This window comes from Oryx dammah, unplaced genomic scaffold (assembly GCF_014754425.2).
Source record: "Oryx dammah isolate SB20612 unplaced genomic scaffold, SCBI_Odam_1.1 HiC_scaffold_20, whole genome shotgun sequence".
Taxonomy (NCBI): domain Eukaryota; kingdom Metazoa; phylum Chordata; class Mammalia; order Artiodactyla; family Bovidae; genus Oryx; species Oryx dammah.
Genome location: NW_024070204.1, coordinates 70,465,742 through 70,479,195, shown reverse-complemented (window position 1 = coordinate 70,479,195; position 13,454 = coordinate 70,465,742). Strand labels below are relative to the sequence as shown.

The following is a 13,454-nucleotide window of genomic DNA, read 5'->3' as shown; positions in this document are numbered from 1 at the left end:
TGCAGAGATCGCTAACCAGCCCTAAGGATGTTGGAAAGATTCTAGAGCTCCTCAGCCTCATTCCAGAAAATATCTCTCAGTCAACATCTAACTTCCTCTTTTCCTTTTCTCTGAAGGTGAGCCCAGCCCAGACCTCAACCTTAATATCCAAATTCTGGGCATCAAGACCCGCTGTCAATCTGACTCCTCTTTTCTGCTGTCCCTCACCAAAGCCTGGCTTCTTGACTCTGCTCCTGAGTTCTGTCTTGATAACAATAAAGCTTTGCTGCTCTCTGATAGAAGGTGGTCTTAAAGAATCATCACACTAAACAATCTGACCTAAAAAGACTGTCTAGCCCCAGTGATTTTTTAAGCCTTTTTTAATTTAAAAAAAAATAGGACTCTTCATTCCACCAAAGTCTCCTTATGAACCTTACTGTCTAAAAGAGACAATTTAAAACCTTATCATTATTGGAAAACTACTTTTTATTTGTGGGCTCTTGGAGCACTAGAGTTTCTCAGTACATGGTGAGGGCTCTATAAGAAATCCACTGATCATAATGTGTCAATGACTTATTTTAACAAATGTGAAAACTGAGACCAAGAGGTTAAGTGGCGCCCTGAGGGCAGTGTTGGTATTGGTTTCCTATTGCTGCCAGAACAAATCACCCCAAATTTAGAGGTTTACAACAAGCAAAACAAACATATTTTCTTCGCATTCTGGAGGTCAGAAGTCCTAGATCAGTTCCACTGGGCACGTGTCGAGGCGTAAGCAAGGCTATCTTCCTCCTGGAGGCTTTAGGGGACAGTCTGTTTCCTTGCACCCTCCAGGATTACTAGGTGGGTCCACATTCCTTGCAGGGCTTGTGGGATTACGTGGGCTTCCTTTCTAGCTCAGTTGGTAAAGAATCCGCCTGCAGTGCGGGAGACCTGGGTTCGATCCCTGGGTTGGGAAGATCCCCTGGAGAAGGGAAAGGCTACCCACTCCAGTGTTCTGGCCTGGAGAATTCCATGGACTGAATAGCCCATGGGGTCGCAAGGAGTCAGACACGACTGAGCGGCTTTCACTTCACATTCTTTTCCCCACATGGTCTCTTCTCCCTCTGCTTCCTGCGCATGTCTTCCTTCTTTTAAAGAACCTGCTGAAGAGCTGACTCAGCGGAAAAGACCCTGATGCTGGGAAAGACTGAAGCCAAAAGGAGAAGGGGGCTGCTGAGGATGAGATGGTTAGATGACAATGACCGACTCAATGGACATGAATTTGAGCAAACTCAGGGGGATAGTAGAGGACAAAGAAGCCTGGTGTGCTGCAGCCCATGGGGACACAAAGAGCTGGACACAGCCTAGTGACTAAAGAACAAATTGAAATAATCCGGGATAATCTGTCTACCTCAACATCCTTAATTTCATCACATCTGCAAAGTCCGTTTTGCTGATAGGGTACATGGCCACATAGTTCACGGAATGCGATGTGCACCTTTGTGGTTGGTGGGGGGTCATTATTCAGCCTAATAGGCAGCAGTTAACAGCAGAGCTGTGACCAACCCCAGACTTCCTGGGCTCTTGATGGGGACTGGGGGCAGGGGGGAGAATGGGGTGAGGAAGATACATCTTTTTATCTGAACTGTCTTGTTCCTGGTTTATTACAAGCCATAAACCAGAACAAGGCAGCCCCACTGGAAGAAAGAAGAGAAGGTGTGATGAAGTTAAAATTTTAAGAGTTAGGGTTACTTTGGGAGCAGAATATCATAAACATGAGCTTTGTTTCTGGGTATGTAGGCTCCTCTGTCCATGGAATTCTCCAGGCAAGAACACTGGAGTGGGTTGCCAGTCCCTTTCCCAGGAGATCTTCCAGACCCAAGAATTGAACCCGAGTCTCCTGCATTGCAGGCAGATTCTTTACCATCTGAGCCACCAGGGAAGTCCCATGTAATTAGCTAGGGAGGGAAGATTTAGTCTGTTAGATGCTATGATAATCTCAGCCAAATTAACTCTCAGAGATGGAATAAGGGCAGAAGTACTATTAATCTTCACAGCAACACCATGATGAGAGCAATATTATTTCCACTTAACGTACGGGGAAACTGAGGCTAAGAAAGAGATAATTTGCTTAAGATCACATAGGTGATAAAAGTTCAAGTTTGTTTGACTCCAGGCAGTCTAATTCAGGAACCTGAGCACTTGACCACCTAAACATTCTCAGAGTTGATGTGGTTTATCCTGAGACTCAGGCATGGGCAGGTTCTCTGAATCACAGATCTTCTCTGAAGGAGAAGAAACTGTCACCTTCCTGCGTTAGGCTAGGAGACTTTTCCTGCTGGTTGGCTCTATGGCACTTAAACTTGCAAGGTGTCCCTACCTCCTCTCCAGAAGAGAAAGAGATGATTCATGTTGTTGACTCTGAAAAACCGAATAAACATAAGCTATTGTGAAGGGCTATAAAAGGTGAAGGGATTTACCTGTACATTTCACAGCTCACCCTTCTCTGCTTGGCAGAACAGGAAGGGGAGGGAATCTCCAGGGCAGTGAAACTCTTCTGTGTGTCGCTACCATGGGGGACACCAGTCATTACACATTTGCTCAGACCCCCTAAGTGAGCCCTAAGGTGAAATACGGCTCTTAGTGAAACGTTCAGTATTGGTTCAGCAACCGTGGCAAATGTATCACACTAATGCAAGGTGTTATTAACAGGAGAGACTGTGTGAGGGGCAGGCAGGGGGCACGTGGGAACTCTACTTCCCACTCACTTCTTCCATGAACCTAAAACTGCTCTTCAAAAATAAATTGTTTTCTACTAATTAAAAAAAAAAAAAAGAACTCATACTTTTAGACAATCTCAATGGTCTTCTCAGAAATATTTTCCCAATGGTGACCATCACAGCTTGCTCCTGCCTGGGGTCTTGGCTGGTGCTGGAGACCACCAATGCTCTTCCAAGGCTCCCCACTGAACTGCGCCTGCTGCTTCCTACAAGCCGTCACCCTGTGCTTGTCAAATCTCACAGCTTTTCCTAGCTAACTCCTCAAAAACACTTCAGACTTGTCCTAGATTTGCCACAGACTAGCCTGGTTGCCTTCAGAGAGTTTCTGAATTTCTTTGAGCCTCAACTTCCCCACCTATATCTAGAAGCTAATAAAACTTTTCCTAATGATCTGGTTGGGCTGTTGCATTAATTAAACAAGAAAATACCAGTGAAGGCTTTGGGCAAACCACAAAGTAGTAGTGTTCACATATTTAAGACACAGAGTTTCCCTGCTTTACACCTCACTGGTATTTTCCCCATTTTAGATTGTGAGACTGAGGCTCAGAAACATAAGTTACCTGTTCAAAGTCACATAAATCATAGCAGCAAATCGAGAATTAAACACAAATATCAAGTCTGACTCCATAACTCATACCTTTTTTTTGACTTTTTATTTTGTATTGGGATATAGTTGAGAACAATGTTGTGACAGTTTCAGGGGAAGGGAATCGGTCATACCAATACATGTATGCTTTCTCCCCCAAACTCCCCTCGCATCCAGGCTGCCACATAACACTGATAGAGTTCCCTGTGCTACACAACTCATACTTTTAATCACTCTACTACATTGACTCCAAATGAGGTAAAGAATCAGAACAGCAATAGGTACTAGAGTCTCAAAGTGTGGTCGCCACTGTAATAATCATCTTCCCTCTTCTTAAGACCCTTTCGTTTCCTTTTGGATCTACAAGTCTCCAGGCAAAAGCTCAGTCCAACAGTGAATGCCTCATAGGACTGCTCAGCCCTGCTCAGAGGGGCTCAGAATCCCTGCGCTTTCTTGCCAGCCTGCAGGAAAAGATGTGACTCTGGTTCGCATGCTTGTTGTAAACCCCTTGTTTGCTGTGCATTTAGTGCTCAGAGAAGTTAAATATCTGTGATGATTTTTTAAAAAAGAATTTTGCCTACAAATAAAAATGTCCCAGATGAGAAATTTTAGTGCTGGATCCGGAATAAGAGTCTCTATTATCCTGAAAAAAAAAAAAAAAGAAGGCTTCTCTGGGCTGATTCTTGCAGCTTTGCTTTTATCCTTCTTTGTTCCAAGATATAGTCATGCTCTTTCACTCAGGGTTTTAGCAGTCCTCTAAGTGTTGACATCTCTTTGTTCTGAAAGTCACCCACTTACTCATTGTTTATTGAGCATCTACTATGAACCAGGCATGAAACTAACTCAAATAAAACAGTGGGTAAGATAGATTCTGCTTCAACCTCTGCATAGCTTGCAGGCTGTTGGAGCAGAAAGACGACTCAGAAGGGAGTTAGAACTTAGGGTGGAGGGTTATGTGAAATATCTAAGGCCCAATAGAGAACCTCTAACACAATCTATAAAATGGTGTAATCTTGGCCTAGAAGGGATTCTGTGTGTTACCTGTAGAACTTCCAGTTCTAGACACAACTGCTGGGAAGTGGCACTTACCACCACCTTGCTTATGTATAAAGTGAAACTGAAAGTCGCTCAGTTGTGTCCAACTCTTTGCAACCCCATGGACTCTACAGTCCATGGAATTCTCCAGGCCAGAACACTGGAGTGGGTAGCCTTTCCCTTCTCCAGGGGATCTTCTCAACCCAGGGATTGAACCCAGGTCTCCTGCATTACAGGCGGATTATTTACCTGCTGAGCCACAAGGGAAGCCCAAGAATACTGAAATGGGTAGCCTATCCCTTCTCTAAGTGGATCTTCCTGACCCAGGAATTGAAACGAGGTCTCCAGCATTGCAGGAGGATTCTTTAACAACTGAGCTATCAGGGAAGCTCGCCTTTGGATAACACTGTATCATATCTTAAATAAACTGGCAAATTAGACTCCTTTAGCCTGGAGAACCCCAGGGATGGGGGAGCCTGGTGGGCTGCCATCTATGGGGTCACACAGAGTTGGACAGGACTGAAGTGACTTAGCAGCAGCAGCAGCAGCAGCAGCAGTCTGGAGAAGATTTGATACACTTTGGATAACTGTATCATATCTTCTCCAGACTAAAGGAGTCTAATTTGCCAGTTTATTTTACTATTGGCCTCGGTTCAGAGGATTTACTTTAATAAATCAACTGGTATTTATTGAGCACTTACACTGTTGGGGCTGGGCGCAGAGGGAGCACAGTGCTCTCGGGGAGAATGTATCATATTGTAGTCACTCTTTGTGCACCTGTTGGTCTCCTTCTGTGATGGTACGTCTCAAAACCAGGGGCTGTGCTTACTCATCTTTTTCTTTCCAGGACTTGCTTTGGATCTGGTGAGGGTAAGGGCTCCATGATGGTTTGTGGAAGGAGGAAGGGAAAAATGGAAGAGCTGTAAGAAAGAAGGAGGGAGGGGACGAAGGAGTAAGGGAGGGGAGGGAGGAGGAAAGAGAGGGAGGAGGCAGGCAGGCGGGCTGCTGGGATTCTTTTCTTTAGACAGCTTATTTGGGTAGCACTGAGCATCCTGGGGTGCAGTCCAACTTCCTCCAGCAGCACCTCTGAACCTCACACGCACAGCCAGGAATGCAAAGGAGGAGAGGCTAGCAAGCCCGCTGCAGCTGGCGAAGGTGGCGCATCGGCATCTGCTTGCCACCTGTGAGCAGATTTTCCCAGCTCTCCCTTCCAAGAGGCAACAGGCTTTCATCGGGAGAGGCGGGTACTGGTCCTGTCCTCTGTCTCCACCCACTGAGCCCTGGTGACAGGCCCTTGGTTCACTGTCCAGGCCGCCCCCTGGGCCTGCCAGCTTCCTCCCACTGCTCTCTGCGGTTTGCTGCTGCCTCTATAGGTCCACTCTGCCTGCTTAATTCAGGACCAGAAGCTTTCAACAAGTCTCCCCACTGGCCAGCCTGACTTCAGTCTCTGCTTCTCAGTGATTCACCTTCCCCACCGACATCAGAGCTGTCTTTTTGAAATAAAAATCTGTTTATGCTGCTCATCTGCTAAAACCTTTTCAGTGGCTCCCCTTTTGCTGTTGCCATACTGATCAGGCACTCAAGGTCCTCCCTGACCCCCACTTCTCCATATTCCACCTCCCCACCCTGCTATCCTCATCTCTCTCCACTGTTCCTCTTGCTCACTGTGCATCAGCCATGAGTCTCTGACAAAACTCAACTCTTTCTCCTTCACACACTTCTGTCCCTTTGCACAGGTGGGTAATTTTTCATATGCTGTTCCTTCGGCCTAGAATCCCCTTCCCCTGGGTAAACTCCTACTCATCCTTCAAGACCCAACCCATGTCAATTCCTGAGTGAAGCCAGAATCAGGTTTGCTTCCCACTTCTTTGTTCTTACCTCCAACAGAGTCCTGGCCCCTGTCCTGAACCCACTGATTTGCTAGTGTGCCTCCTCATCACCCTGTGAGTTCTCTTTCTATCATATTATTTTCATATTATTTCAACAATTGTACATGATTTCTTATATGTAGTAGGCCAACTGCAAATACTTGAAAAATGAAAGAACAAATACACTCATTTGACATATTTTTAGTCAATCTTTTTCTCTGCTATGAGCTGTTTAGACACTGGGGATTCCACAGTGACTGAGATGGGCAGGTTCCTGTGTGCACGTGTTCATTGTGTCTGACATCAGAGACAGGGTGACAAATAGATGAACAGGGCCATTTCAGAGGGCAATGCATGCTCTTAGTAAATATAACTGGGTAGTAGGCTGGAGAGGAAGGGCAGTGAGGGCTGGAGAGCTGCTCCAGACGGGTAAAGTAAGGCCACGCTAGGAGGTACGGTGTCTGAGCTTAGACCTAAACCATCTGAAGGAGGCGACTGTGTGGAGTTCTGAGGGTTTAGCCTCCCACATATAGGGAGCAGCAAGTGCAAAGGTCCAGTGCAGAAAGAAGCTCAGGGTGTGCGTGAGAAGCCCCAGATGAGCGAGAGAGGGCCCACGGCCAACAGCATGAATTCTGTGCCAGGGGAAGCGATGAGTGAACTGAGCTGAGATGAGCAGACAGAGATGCCACCAACCAATGGGCGGCCCCCGCCCCTCCCTCACCCTCACACAAGATTACTGCCTGCTCATGGGGCAGAGACAGCCCTCATTAATCTCAGGAAGCGGGAGGGCAGACTCAGGCAGTGCAGCAACTCAGACTAACTAGGAAACACAAAGGCCGCCTGCCCAGCTTTGTTTTGAAAGCGTCAATTCCAAATTCTGCTAGCTGGCAGAGACAGGGGTTATTGATTTTCCCTTCTGGAATGCATGTCCTACAGAGTCCTCGCAAATAGAAACTGAAAAACAGAGGAAAACATAACTGCTGAGAAAGATAGAGCAAGGGGACATTTTTAAAAACAATCTGTACTGGTTTTGTCTTTTTCTTATTACGCTTTGTTGGATTGTGGCTTGTCATTTCTCTTTTTGTTCCAATTCATTTCCCCCCTTATTTCTATGTCTTACGATTCTCTCTCTCTCTTCTCTCTTTCTCCCCTCTTTTCCCCCTCTGGGTCTTCACTGATCCCTAGCATGGTATTTGCATATTGAAGGCAGGGAACACTGGCATGTCAAATATTGGTCTATCTACAGGTCGGTATGCCTGAATGCCTCTTTTGCCAGAGCAATCTAGCCATCTTACTGTCTCTCTCTATTTATTTTTGTGTGTTAAAGATGAAGATTCTACTTTTAAAATTTTATTACTATTTTTTAAAACTTTTTATTGGAGCTTTTGAAGCAACTGAGCGCATGCACACAGTTGTTTTATAATGGTATTGTGTTAGTTTCTACTGTGCAGCAAGGCGAATCAGCTATACGTATACATATAGCCCCTCTTACTTCAATCTCCTCCACACTTAAGTCATCAGAGCACCGAGTAGTGTCCCCCATGCTATACGGCAGGTTCTCATTGGTTATCTTGGTATCAAAGTGAAAGTGTCAGCTGCTCTGTCATGTCTGACTGTCTGCAACTCCATGGGCTGGAGCCTGCCAGGTTCCTCTGTCCATGGAATTCTCCAGGCCAGAACACTGCAGTGGGTAGCTGTTCCTTCCTCCAGGGGATTTTTCCATCCCAGGGACTGAACCCAGGTCTCTCCCATTGCAGGCAGATTCTTTACTGTCTAAGCCACCAGGGAAGCCCCTGATGATCTTATTTACAAGGCAGAAATAGAGACACAGGCATAGAGAACAAACCTATGGATACCAAGGGGGAAGGGGAGGATGGGAGGAATTGAGAAGCTGGGATTGACATAGATACACTATTGATACTATGTATAAAATAGACAACTAATGAGAACCATTGTCTCTCTTTAAATAGAGAATCTGCCCTCTCCCAGGCAGGCACTGTAGCAGGATCAGCCCATAAAACCAGCTTTGAGTAATTGCATAGAGGCATATCCCCAGCTAATCACATTCTTTCTTTTCTCCAGAGAAGCAGGAAGCAAATCCAGGCTTCCTTCTGCTTCCTGGGTGGGGGCAGGGCACTAAATCCCCCCAGCACCAGCATGACACCGGGGCCTCCTCATCCCCACCAGGTTCAAACATTCCCATGGTCCTTTCAGCTCTGACAATGAATCAGGCCTCTGCTTGCCAGTAGCCCCGTGGGTTACTTTCCGTCTTCCTTCTGCTGGTGGGGCTGAGTGGGGAGCAAGCTGGCTAGACAGAAATGTCCATGGACTGAGTCCAGAAGATGTGTGGGTGAGTACTAAGTGCAGAGGCCTAGGCCCAGTGGGGTCTGCTGACTTGTACTAAATTAAATGCAACACACTAATAGAAACTCAGTTTTGTCATCTGGAAAATGGGGGTAACACAGTCTCTTCCTTCTTGAAAGGGAATGTCAGGACAAGTGAAGAAAATCCACATCAAGACTACAAAATCATAAACCACAAATAGCCAATCCTTGATTTTCTCCTCTTAATAGTATCAAGAATCGACAGCCTGATACTGCAATAATTTATCAACTCCTATTTTGCTTAAGTAATAGTAGAAGACTATTCTGTTCCCTGGCAGGTGGTTCTCAGATCGATGGCACGGGTATACATTCCTGAGGTTTAAAATTCGCTCTTTGTCACTCACAAGACAGACAATCTACAGCTGGGTGACTGAGGTATGGCTGGAGTATGGTGTTCCCTTAACAGGTTTTATACAAACAATTTTTACAAACTGACTCCTATTTCACATGTAGTGACGCATATTTAAATGTACAGCTACAGCCACCAACCTTTATTCAGACGCTTCCTTCTTGGCCTTGCTCCACAGCTTGGGTCCTATATCTTCAATTGCGTGCCTGCATGCGTGAGTGTTCAGTCAGGTCCAACTCTTTGTGACCCCGTGAACTGTAGCCTGCCAGGCTTCTCTGTCCATGGGATTTCCCAGGCAAGAATACTGGAGTGGGTTGCTATTTCTCCAGGGAATCCTCCCGACTCAGAGATGGAAGCCGTGTCTCCTGCACCGGCAGGCAGATTCTTTACCACTGTGCCACCTGGGAAACCCCATGCCTCTAGTTACCTCCACTTCATTTTCTCTAAATGCTAGAAGATGATTGAGTTTTACACCCTCTGAGTTAAACCAGAGATGCAGCTGTGACCCCAGACCAAAGTCAGAGAACCGGCAGGAAGAGGGAGGTCAAGTTCACCAGCTTCCTAATGCGCAAAAGATGCTCCAGCCACCCTGCGGAAGATTTGACATTACTTTACACTCAATTCAGCATCTTCCAGCCTCGATCTTCCTCCTGATCTCTCAATCTCTGTGGAATGGGAGCTCCAAGAAGGCAGAGCTCACAGGTACATATCTTACTTCCTGCGTTTTCCCCTAGAACTGGCATTTAGTAGGAGCTCAGAAAACATCCGAGGCTGCATGGATGAAGACAATGAGAACTCGCCATCATTCTCTGTGTCATCTAAACATGGAATGCACCCTTTTCCTCTTCTTTTCCTCAGTCTAATAACTCACCGATTGCCAGCTCTGCTGCCTTGGTTCTCCCTGGCATCTTACTGTGGGACTCCTCCTTTCACTCCTGCCTGTGACCCTGATCCCCCATGTTGGACCACAGCCTCATCTCCACGTCCCCTTTCCTTCTTCCACCTTCTCCTGTCCTAGGTTCCTCTACAGGAGTGAATGTTTCCATCATGACCTTTTTCAGGTCGGAAGCTATCCACCCTCTCAGTACCTAGCTGAAGTGCATGCTCCTTGCAGGCAGGGCTCACCACCACCTGGCCCCCACCTCTCTTTCTGACCTGCTCACCTATCATTCCGGCGCATAATCTCCCTACTCTGCACACAATATTTGCCCGTTCACTCTGTGCATTCCAATCAGGATTCCAGGCTCAGCGCAAGTCTTTACAATTATAACCTCACTACAGAGCTCTTTCTGACCTGATCACCTGTGACTCTGGCTCATGATCCCCCCACTCTCACAAGATGGCTCAGCTTGTGTCCCTTGACAGGCACCTAGTATAGGCTTGCCTCCCCACTCTGCACACACCGTCTGCCTGTTGGCTCTGTGAATTCCATCTCACTCTGTCTGGGCTCAGTGAAAATCTTCACAATGACAACAACAGCAGAAGACAGCAGTAACATTAGCTACAACTTTCTAAGCACCTTCCGAGTGCCAAACATAGTACTGTATTATTCAAAAGTGTTATTCCATTGACTTCACAAAAGCCCTGGAGATGAAGTACAATTCTCATCCTCCTCTCACAGTGCAGAAATCTAGGCTCAGAGTGTCAAGTGCTGTACCTTGGGGTCACAGAGTCAGTACGGGGAACAGCTGGGTATCAGGCACATGTCTAGCAGATAACCAGAGTCACGGCTCTATCTTTTAGGTGACACTGCCTAAAGCTAGTGTTCTTCTTCGAGCTCTGACAGTCCTTCGTAACGCATGGCCACTGGTCAGCTCATTTTCCCGTGGGCTGTTAAAACTCTTGACTTCCTCTCAGATGCACACTTGTCCTCAGTTACACCACGAGTCACCTGAGGCCATGACTAATGCTTCTGGGCCTTAGAGGTCCTGGTCCCCAAAAGCATGCTGACTGATCAGAAGCATTGAAGTACTCAACCTCTTGCGCTTTGTTGATTAACCCATCCTTTAAGCAGTGAGTTTATTCGCCTCCCCTATTCCCCTAGGTCCTTGCTGTTCAGGATACACATCCAGGTGGAGAAGGAGGCCCTGTCCCTAGTTCTTGATCTGTGAAATTGGAGACAGTACAGGGAAACAGCAGCAATAAACCCTCAAACCCCAGCGACTATTGAGGATGACTCTAAGAATGAATCACTTTCCTGAGACTCAGAAATGTAGTTAGTAGTTACACAGTCCTGCTTATCCATCACCATGATTCACTTTTTATTAACTGGCTCATTTAAAAGTACAGCCATGACACAGGATAGATATATCCCTTTCTGTATGTAAGATGGTAATTGGGGGCTCAACAATCAGGAGGATGGTTGACCTCGAGTTAGTCACTGTTCTCTGGTCCTCAGTTTTCTCACTGATCTGGGAAATTTAGGGAGCTGACCCTTTCCTGCTTTTCTGGGACGCTGTTCAACACCACCTCTTTTGTGCTCCGTCTTGAGTCACAGTCTTCGCAGTCTTTGTCTGCTCTTCCCGGCCCTTCTCTGCTGCTGGGCAGAGGAAGCAGTTGGCAGCCTCCTACCCGGAGCCCCTTGCACAGTCCTCTCTGGCCCTTGCCCCCTTCATCCCAGAAGCCTGAGCCCTCTGGTGTGCTTTGCATGTTAAACACCTAAAGCTTTCTGTTCAGTTCTCAGCAAAGGAGAGGCAGACAGCCTGTATTTGGAAGCCATCATCAGCTTCCTGGCACACCAAAGTCCCTGCAGTCCTTATAGGGAAACGTCAGAGCTACAGTAGTTTTTTAAAAAAAAATCTCCTTCAAGACTTTTCAAGTTGGAGACAAGCCTGTGAAGGAGGGCAGTGGGCAGAAACGCCCCCTCTGTGCCCCTCTCCAAACTCAGGTTCTGAGCACATGGGCTCAGGAGGGCAGGCAGAAAATTCCAAAGGCACACTCCTGGTGAAGGAAGGGCCCAGGAGCCATGATTAGCGGTAAACAGTAGGGGCCAGGCAAGAAGCGACAAAAGTCATTTGGCAAGTTCAAAAGCAGGGTGATGGAACAGTTCTGCATCAATTGCAGTAACAGGCAAGGGAATCCTAAAATGACATAGACCTGCCCATGCGCACATGTGTGGACACAGACACATAGGAGTGCAGAAAGGGTATACAGACTGCTCTACTACTTTTGAAACTTCCTATGAATCAATATTTATTTCAAAATAAAAAATGAAGAAAAGCCCCAAGCGCCTAGTGCAGTAGGTCTGGCTATGTTACCCCAGGATCCTGGCACATTAAGGCCTGATGCTCCCTCATAAGATCCTATTTAATAACAGTGAGATCTTCACCATCACGATCTTCAGCATCACCAAGGCTCCCATTTGCTGAACACTTACTACGTTGAGGCACTCAGCATGAAAAGCATTTTCTCATTTGCACCAATACCCCCCCCCCAGGCTATCACCCCCGTTTTATAGAAGGTAATGAGCTTGGGAGAAGCTGAGTCAAGCCTCAGGCCACAGGGCTGCTGTGGAACAGGAGTGTGACTGGGGTCTGGGACTCTATAGATGCTTGGGGACGAATGATCAAAGAGCTGCCTCGGCATTCTGGAAACCACTTCAGCACACCCCTCGATCTGTCCCAAAAGCAGCTGGCCGGAGGCAGCTCCAGGCGCGGGATACTGCCTGCCTGTCCTGTGTCCCTCACCCCGCCTTTGCCCAGAGAGCCCGTCTGCAGCAAAGCAACAGAAACATCACTTACAGGTTCTTCACGTCGGCGATGCCGCGGAACGCCTTCCTCGGGATTCCCAGGATCTGGTTTTCGCTCAGATCTCTAAACAAGAAGAGAAGAGGCACAGGCGTTAAGGACCCAGCCAGGCTTTATCTGCATCTCATTATGATAACAAAACCCCTCTGGTGGCTGCCTCTGCGGTCAGGAGTGTTTGGGGGACTGTTTAGTTTCAGGTCCCAGGCTGGTAGCAGCCCTCACATTGTTCTTCTGGTGATGGCCTTGCTGAAATGGTTCGCAGGCGGCCGGCTGCCTCCAGGGCGGGCTCTGTGGGTGGTCTCGCACCTCCAGGCCACGAGCCAAGCGTGGGTTATTTGTTGCACACTGCACCCAATTCTGTTTTGCCACCTCCCAGAGATGACCCCTTCCTCCCCTCCCCCATGGCGCCCCTCCCCCAGGGCAGGGTCAACCCCTCTCCCTCCCCCATCTTCTCAGGGACTCTGCCTTTGTCATCCGAGATGGGAATGCAGCCTGGCCATCCGGATTTTCTGACGTGGGGGGTGATACCATCTCTGCTTTTCTGGGGCTCCGGGGAGACTCAGGGTGGCGGGGGCCTCCTGGATTGTCTTAGGGATAGGTATGATGGATTCAAATTGCATTTCCACAAACCCACCCAAAACAGGGGCTCTACTGTACTTCATGTAGTATTCAGCAGCGTACCATGCTGTTTTGAGCAGGGAGGGGAAAGGGACAAAGTTTGGGTCTGAAAGCTGCTCAGAAACAAGTC

The 13,454-nt window shown here is 47.4% G+C and overlaps 1 protein-coding gene across 1 annotated transcript in view; it reads right to left on the bottom strand.

Moving 5' to 3' along the window:
* Positions 1 to 13,454, bottom strand: part of SLIT3 (slit guidance ligand 3) — a 729,977-nt gene that overhangs the window by 230,720 nt on the left and 485,803 nt on the right. Inside the window, exon 5 of the mRNA XM_040262791.1 lies at positions 12,701 to 12,772. Within this exon, the coding sequence (XP_040118725.1) occupies positions 12,701 to 12,772 (72 nt within the window). The remainder of the gene's footprint in view (positions 1 to 12,700; positions 12,773 to 13,454) is intronic.